The sequence below is a fragment of the Notolabrus celidotus genome, chromosome 1, assembly GCF_009762535.1.
Source record: "Notolabrus celidotus isolate fNotCel1 chromosome 1, fNotCel1.pri, whole genome shotgun sequence".
Lineage (NCBI taxonomy): Eukaryota > Metazoa > Chordata > Actinopteri > Labriformes > Labridae > Notolabrus > Notolabrus celidotus.
The window spans coordinates 24186483-24195137 of NC_048272.1; the positions used below are offsets into that span (position 1 = coordinate 24186483).

Sequence of the window (8655 nt, forward strand, 5' to 3'; positions counted from 1 at the left end):
TCCTCCTCTTCCCTCAACCTCTGTCTTTCCCTTTCCTCCGCCTCTTCCCTCAACCTCTGTCTTTCCCCTTCCTCCTCTTCCCTCTGCCTCAGTCGTTCTCTTTCCTCCTCTTCCAACATCCTCAGTTTTTGCCTTTCTCCTGTTTCTCTCTGCCTTAGTCTTTTCCTTTCCTCCTCTTCCCTCTGCATTGCTTTTCTTTCTCCCTCTATTCTTCTTGCCTTTTTTGCTCTTCTTCGATCTGACTCTTAGCCTGCTCATGCTCTTCTGCCCTCCGTCTTCTTTCGAATTCCAGATGTTTCAGTCGCTCCTCTTCTTCTCTCTGCGCCTCATCATCCTTGTTCTGAAATGATCTGTCGACAGGTATTGATTCAGTTGTTTCCTCCTTGGGAGCTCCTCTTCTTCTTCACTGGAATCAGGGTCCGAGCCAAGGGCACAGGAGGCCCCCCATCGTATCTCTCCACCCACTCCAAAGTGAACAGAGCGGCGTTTGACTCTGTCTCTCTTCAGAGGGCGCTGAGGACTTTCACTGGCAGCTGGATCCCACTCATCAGTGGGTCTGACTTGAAGAACGGGCTACGGTTGCGTAGTACGGACCTCACTTGTGTTGGGTGTCTTCTGTATGTTCTCATTCGATGTCTCTGTTGGAGTCTGTGTGGGTATTTCAGCAGTGAGACCTTTGAAGGAAGATCCACTGCTTCACTGGACGATAACCAGGAACAGGAGGTCAACAGTCGGTGTTTCCTCTACTACTGGAGCAGCTGCTGGCTCAAAGCTGTGGAGGATAAAAGAAGTTCAGGTCGTGAGAAACTTTGAGGTAGTTCTAGTTTCTGAGAATGATTCTGAAGGAATACTTCATTGATGTCTGCACCAGAGTTTAATGAGAAGATTTTCTTCATATGGTGCGTCTTTAAAAAGCTCAGTATTCAGTCCTGTTATGGGTTATTATTGATGTAAATGAAAGCCAGGTGACAGTGACAAAATGGAGCGACACCTGCGAGCTAGTTCAGGCAGACAACTTGAGCTGCACTGCTATACATTCACATGTCCCATTCTCATAACCATCATCCAATCACGCCCTCTGCTTGTCAAATTGGCGGTCTATTAAAACTGGGAAAATCTCCATCTCTCCCTCTGCCTGTCAATGCCTCTGCTACCTGCATGCCTATTGCTGAATTTTCTTTCATCCCCACCGCCACCCCAGCATGCACCTGCAGGCTCGGGGGTGTTCAGTATGTTTTGCTCATAACTCCTCAATGTCTGCATGTAAACTTATCTGCAGGGAGATATGAGGCTGGAGCCTGGGTGCCAAACATGAATATGTCTTTGCTGCTACAATAAACAATTTAAACGTGAGTTGTCTGACTGAAGTCTAGTTTTAAAGGTGACATGCTGCATCTTTACCAGACCCTGCTGTGTGACTCCCAGAAGTCTTGTCATCATGTTGATGTGGTTGCCATGCAACCAGCAGTGAAGTGACTGTTGACTCCAGGTGTTTGTCAGGAGTTTTTAGGACTTTGAACAGAGCTTGGTTTGCACTCTGGCCAAACTATTTGAGATCACTAAATCTAAAAGAAAAAAAAAGCTTGGTACAACTATTTCCTGATACAGGTGTGGAGGAGAGGAGTGAGATGATCAACGAGTGCAAACAGTGTTTTTACCTGATGAAAGTCTGGGACTAAACGTCACAAACAAGTTTTTTGCAAGTTTGATACTGTGCATAGGGAGTTTTGCATCCTTTGAGGGTCATAAATGTAGCTATAATTGGCAATCATTCTGCAATTGACATGGTACATTCACTATCAACAGAATTTGCAGCAAGTAAGGAGATATGAACTGAAGACAGTGCTAGTGGCACTTGTTTAACATTTGTCTTAACAGTTCTAAACTTCCTCTCTTCTCTTTCACAGAATCAGAGGGACCCTCCTCTACAAAAAAAACAGAAGGAACAGGTTCCTCTCCACACTGCAGTGAGATCTCTATCTGCTCTAATGAAGCACCAACTGCAAACAAAGAAGACACTGTGGATCATCAGTTGCATTCATCTGATTAAAGAAAGATAACTCTGGAATGGAAATGGCCATTTCCCAAACCACACAACTTGAATGTGCCATTAAACCTAAATATCTCTTGATTGTACTTGTAAGGAGAATGTGTTTTTCTTTCACTCATGCCTCAGCACGTCACCAAACACAAACATCAGAGTAGAATGAAGAAGACGCACCTTCTGTGAGCGAGTTCGGGTTGCAACCTGAGGCTTCTTCTCAGTCTCAGAAACTAGTCTCTGTGACCAGTTCTTAATCCTTTCCTTAACTCCCCCTGTACCATTAATTACTTCCGGCTCCTCTCTCTTTGCTGTGGACTCTGGCCTTGATGAAGAGTCGAACAGCTGACTGATTCTGCGTTTTATGCTGCCTCCTCCGCCGTAGTCCTCCTGCAGTCCACCTTCATCGCTCTCTTTGTTTGAGGGCTCTGGTGTTGTCTGGTTCTGCTCTGGGTCTGAAGACTCTGGCTTATTTAGATCGTTTTTGGGGGTGGAGATAGATACTTTCGGCATGGGGGGCAGACACGGTCCACCTGACTCAAACTTTGAGGTGAGCTCTGCAGGCAGCCGCTTCCTGATAGTGCCTAATCGATATGTTTGATCAGTTGCTGACGGATCATCACTCCCTGATTCTTCAACCTTCTTGATGACAGAAGTCGGAGATTCATCTTCTTTCTTTTTACTGCCATTCTGCTCTGAATCAGGCGCAACATCAGACGATGCCTTGTGGTTTGTTTGGATGACATCATCTTTCAGGATCGGCTCAGACTTGGGAGTCTCCTTGGGTGGAGCAGTTTGTGAGGCAGGATCTAATTTTCCTACACGAGAATCAACGCTGTCATCTCCATGCAGACTTGTTTTGCTTTCTGTTGTTGGTTTTGGCAGATTTTTTGTGTTCAACGCACTCACAGAGAGGGGTTTGGGATCAGGAGTGATGGTTTGCTGAGCAGGGGTCAGCACAGTCTTCTGTGTTGTTGCCTTAGACGTTTCAGTGACTGCCTTTGGGGCATTAATGGAGCGAATGCTGGGATTCTTCTGCAGAGAGAAGGGCTTTGGAGCGAGCGAGGTTTTTGGGGCAGAGATGGCTTTGGTTGTGAGATGCCACAAGGCTGGGCCGCCTCAATGGAGCTCTCCATGACTGAGCCACTGAAAGAGGAGAGGAGAGCAAGTGTTTACATACTGCAAACTATGTATTTACATTGAAGAAAACATTTAGCACTCTCAGCCAGGACACAGTCTGGTGGTTTTTGTTGTAATAAAGATGAGTAGACAAATCTAATCAGGTTAGATTTTTTTTAAAGCGTGTTGCTTCTGCAGGAGGAGAGACAAGGTTATCAATCATACTGAACAAACACCAGACACTTACAACATCACAAAATTTTCTTTCGCTAGATATTGCTATTTATTTAGCTCCTTCCTTTAGTTAAATATTAAGGTTCCCATCGATATACCCGTTTCAACATCCAGTTTTTCTCACCTAACAGAAAAAATTCCAAACTTAAGTGAATCAATCTAAAGGAAGCTAAATGCGTTTACAAGTCCTGATATTGTTCAATCGACACTGTTTGTGGAAGAGTAAAACCTATCTTTTATTCCAAGCATCATTGATTACCTCAGTCTATTCTAACGTTACTTGGACATTGAAGATTGTAGTAACAAAAAATCTTTATCATATCTACACTGATTACTGCCCTCTGTTGTGTATCTAAGGTGTGATAAGGACACACTACTCAAATCTCTTGAAACAGGTTGACAATACATTATACCTAAAACTGTACAAGTAGAGTCATAGACTGAAAAGTCTGGCTGAGATACTTAGATATATGCTAAATATGTGTCTGCCTGTCACAGCCTGAGGGACGCACCATCCCATAATATTTAATTTTAGGTGAAGGTTTTATGAGCATACCGCATCAAGTGAGGACATTGAGATATGCTGTATGGGTGACACCATTGTTTTAATGCGTATAAAATATGTAATGAATATAAATGTAATGAATATATAATGAAAATAATATGTAATGATATATGTAATGAATATAATATGTAATGAATATGTAATGTATGTGCTTTGGCAACAATATGTCTTTGTTCATGCCAATAAAGCAAATTGAATTGAATTGAATTGATACAATAACAAGCATGGCATTACACTGTTATAAGACGTGATCTTTCAAGTGGAAATAAATGAGCTATGTTAATGTTTTTGTCATTTTTAACCCAAACTTTATATGACCAAACACTAACAATAGAAATCAAAGCAGGCAGGTAGGAGACATATTGTGAAAGACAGAAGCAGGCTTGATGAGTCATCCACATCAACGATATGGTCTGCACTAAAAACACAGTAAAACCAGATCTTCAATTGAAACCCTAACCACTGAGAGGTAAGTCTGCTATTTAGGTAATGTCATGTGATTATCATGATGAGCGGAAACAACCTTCACAGAGGAAAGTCCACATTTACACAGCCTGTGAAAAAGATAACAGTAACATTTCCAAATTTGTTACACCAGATACCACAGGTATTATATGCAGCATGCCATCTGGTTTGACCAGTAAGACTTCAGCACAAACCGGTACCTCCACGCCCCACACACTTTTACATTGTGCAGTTCAGTGTGTCAGCAAAATGTTCACTGTGTCACTCTAACATTATCAATGTACAGCTGCCTTATATAAACCGATTCAGACAGTGTGTGTGCACTTTTGTATTCCATGCATGTGATATGTTTTGTAATCATCTTTGTGCTCCATTGCTCTAACATAACAGCACCTCTGGGTTTGCATGATATTGTGTAATCATGGAATCTGAGTGGACTCCTTAAACTGTGTGCACCACCACTGGGGTTAATAATGTGTCTAAATTTTCCCAACGTTGCATTCCTGAGAAACAAACAGTGTCTAGCAGTTCAAGCTGCAGTTGATAGATGTGTTTGCTACTTATTTAGGCCGCATTCATGTAGTCTAGTACACAGTGGTGGACAAAGTACACAGCTTCATTACTTAAGTCAAAGTATAGATTCTCCAGGTCAAATATTACTCCAACACAAGTGAAAGTGTTCTGTCAGATTAAAACTTGAGTTAAAGTACTGAACTACTTGCTTTTAAAAATAGTATTCAAAGTACTTTTTGAAATATCTCAAAACTTATTTTCACAAAGCATGATTAAAGTCAAGAACACATAGGAGTACATTCGCTTACATTATGTTTATTTAGAAACCATTACTTTAAGGTTTTATTATCAGACCACTGTTGCTCCTGCTGCTATTGTTGTTTTATGTATAGATATTTGTAGGCACCAATGGAGCTGCGCTCCTAATTTCATTGTATGCAATTCACGCAATGACAATAAAGGCATTCTATTGTATTCTACTTGAAATCTCTAAAAACTTGACCATGGAATAAAACAGCAACTAAGTTACTCCATCACAGACAACTTAGTTTGAAATGTTCATCTGGAATGAAACAAATGTTACAAAGCTCAACACGCTTTCTCAGGTTGGACTGTGAATGTTTGTATGTTTGGCAGAGTGGGAAACAGGGAGAACATTTCAAACCAACGCATCATTCTTCACTTCAAAAACCTCTAAAGATACCTCTGAAGATATGGCCATTGGTGCTCAGGTGGAGAATTATAGCCATCATCACCACCCTCTAAATGAACTGCCTGATCTGAGTGAAATTTGCTCAGTGTTTGCTCCACGTTCAACCGTGGAGACGCACGATATACAGGTATGGACTAAGCCACTGAGACCAACAGAACTACACAAACACATTTTACATTTGAGGGATCAGATTTCAGAAAAGAGATGGAAATTCATGAGCTGACTTCAAAGCAAAAGTAGTGAGTAACTAGAGCATTGATAGAAATGTAGTGGAGTCAAAGTACAATATTGTCTTCTGAATGTAGTGGAGTGAAAGTAATAAGTTCATCCAAAAATAATACTCAAGTAAAGTACAGATACTCAAAAATGTACTCTAGTACTGTACTCAAGTAAATTTACTCTGTTACTGTCCCCCACTGAGTCTAGTACATCAGTGAACAATCACTTAGCTTGTGATGTTTCTGTATCTTATCTTTGTTTACCTTTCAGTGCCTGTAACCATCCAAGGCTGACTTTAACTTGCACAGTTTGATGTCCACAGTATTAAAACTGAGTGATGCTGTGGGAACATAGTTTGGGATGACTTTAGACCTCTAAGAGTCTATTGTCGCGATAGTCATGACTCGCAGCACACGTAACCAGTTAAATTAACGTTATCCCAACACACGGTTCATTATGGGATGTTAATAAGTTACTTATAAATGCGTCAACAATAACTCCGAGTCGTTGAACCATCGGTGTGGACCACTGCAGCTGGACAATGAAAGTCAGATAAATGAAGGAAACTTTATGTGGACTTCAAGAGTCTGTTAGTCTTGTGTACAACTCTTCAGGATACATGTATGGGAATATCTGCCAATACGGACATAACATCAGGCCTCCTCGTTATACTTTAAAGGAAACTCATAAAGATGGTGCACCTGCTCTTAACATCAGCTTTAGGAACTTTTAAACACCTAAATTCACATTTCGTTAGCAGCATCGTACAAAGTTGTATTGTTTTTTTTTCTTACCTCTGTCTTCACGCAGTCATAAAGGTGGAGAAAAGTAGGAGGGAAGCGGGAAGAAGTTTCAAAGGAAATTGTTCCTCAGTTTCCTCGACCGTCTCGCCTGCTGAGCTGTTGTCAGTGTTTTTTCTTTAAGTCATTCACACTAACAAGACGTCAGACCGCTGCTGCTGCTACACCCAGCAGCCACTCCTTCCTCCCTCTGCCAGCCGCCTCTGGTGGAGCCACGCTGCTTGTGGTCAAGTTACCAGAAGTTACCTTAATAGAAACCATTACATAGGATGTGACGTATGTGTGCCGAAAAATAAAAGCTCCTGAAACATTTACTGAAGCACTGAACAAGCAAAACGTATTTGAGGATTGAGGATCGGGGTACAAGGATCAGTGGTGGACAAAGTACACAGCTCATTACTTAAGTCAAAGTATAGATACTCCATGTCAAATATTACTCCACTACAAGTGAAGTTGCTCTGTCAGATCGTTACTTGAGTTAAAGTACTGGAGTACTTGCTATTAAAAATACTTAAGTATTCAAAGTACTTCTTAAACAATCTCAAATGTTGTATTTTCACAATACATAATGCAGTAAAGATGCATAGGAGTTCATACTGTTAAACTATGTTTATTTTAGAAACCCTTACTTGAAATCTCTAAAAACTATACCATGGAATAAAAACAGCAACTAAGTTACTCCAAGCACAGACAATTTAGTTTGAAATGTTCATCTGGAATGAAACAAACATTACGTAGCTCAATATGCTTTCTCAGGTTGGACGATACATATCATTCTTCATTTCAAAAACCTCTAACACAGGCTGAAGATATGGCCATGGGTGCTCAGGTGGAGAATTATAGCCATCATTACCACCTCTAACTGAACTGCCTGATCTGAGTGAAATTTGCTCTGTGTTTGCTCCACGTTCAACCGTGGAGACGCATGATATACAGGTATGACTAAACCACTGAGACAAACAGAACTACACAAACACATTTTACATTTGAGGGATCAGATTTCAGAAAAGAGAAGGAAATTCACGAGCTGACTTCAAAGCAAAAGTAGTGAGTAACTAGAGCATTGATAGAAATGTAGTGGAGTCAAAAGTACAATAATTGTCTTCTGAATGTAGTGGAGTAAAAGTAATAAGTTCATCCAAAAATAATACTCAAGTAAAGTACAGATACTCAAAAAACATACTTAAGTACAGTACTTAAGTAATTACTCTGTTACTGTCCACCACTGACAAGGATAAGCAGTGGTGCACACAGGCTGTTTTAAGGGGGCAGGGGTGGAAAAAAAGGGCACTCCTTTCAACCCTTGGGACTCACAGTACCAAGGGTTTGAAAAAAAGGTGAATTTAAATGTATGAGGCAGCAGTAACAAGAGGCGGGGTCAGGGGATCCTCCAGCATTCTGGTGAATCTTTATGTGATCAATTGTGTGGGAATTTGAGTTGTGAAAAAAAAAAGGAAAACACACTATTATGTATTTCTATATTATTGACTATATTACCTAATTAACATAACATACCATAATCAACTTCACGTGCGTCTGGAGGGCACTTTTTACACTTAATACATTTCAGGGGCGTCCAGGGGCACTTTAACATGGTTTCTTTCGGACGTGATGCACCACTGAGGATAAGGATATAAAGTGCTTGTTGAATTATAAAGAAAACAGGACTAATCAAATGGGCACAATCGATTCTTGGAAATGGACAAGAGGCACAAGTGGGTCCATACAGTGCTTCTGTTGCAACAGCTTAGTGCAAATACTCTCAACCAGGAGGACTTGGTGCCTAAGACAATCTTGATTAGGAATAAAAAATACTACTATAATAATAATAAATAGTAGTTAATAATAATAATAATAAAATAAATACTAATAATAATACTTTCCACTCTTTAAGACATTGCTGTTTTTTATTTGTTTCACTTTAATATTTGATGCAGATTTGATGATCTGTTTATTTCCCATGGAAATAACTAAGGCTGAATTCAGG

At 40.5% G+C, this 8655-nt stretch overlaps 1 protein-coding gene across 1 annotated transcript in view; it reads right to left on the reverse strand.

Moving 5' to 3' along the window:
* Window positions 1-276: 276 nt before the first annotated feature.
* LOC117817650 overlaps window positions 277-8655 on the reverse strand; it is an 8680-nt gene continuing 301 nt past the window's right edge. The window contains exons 3-4 of the mRNA XM_034690407.1: window positions 2222-3150; window positions 277-772 (exon numbers count right to left, since the gene is read on the reverse strand). Of these exons, the coding sequence (XP_034546298.1) occupies window positions 767-772; window positions 2222-3150 (935 nt within the window). The 3' untranslated portion in view covers window positions 277-766. The remainder of the gene's footprint in view (window positions 773-2221; window positions 3151-8655) is intronic.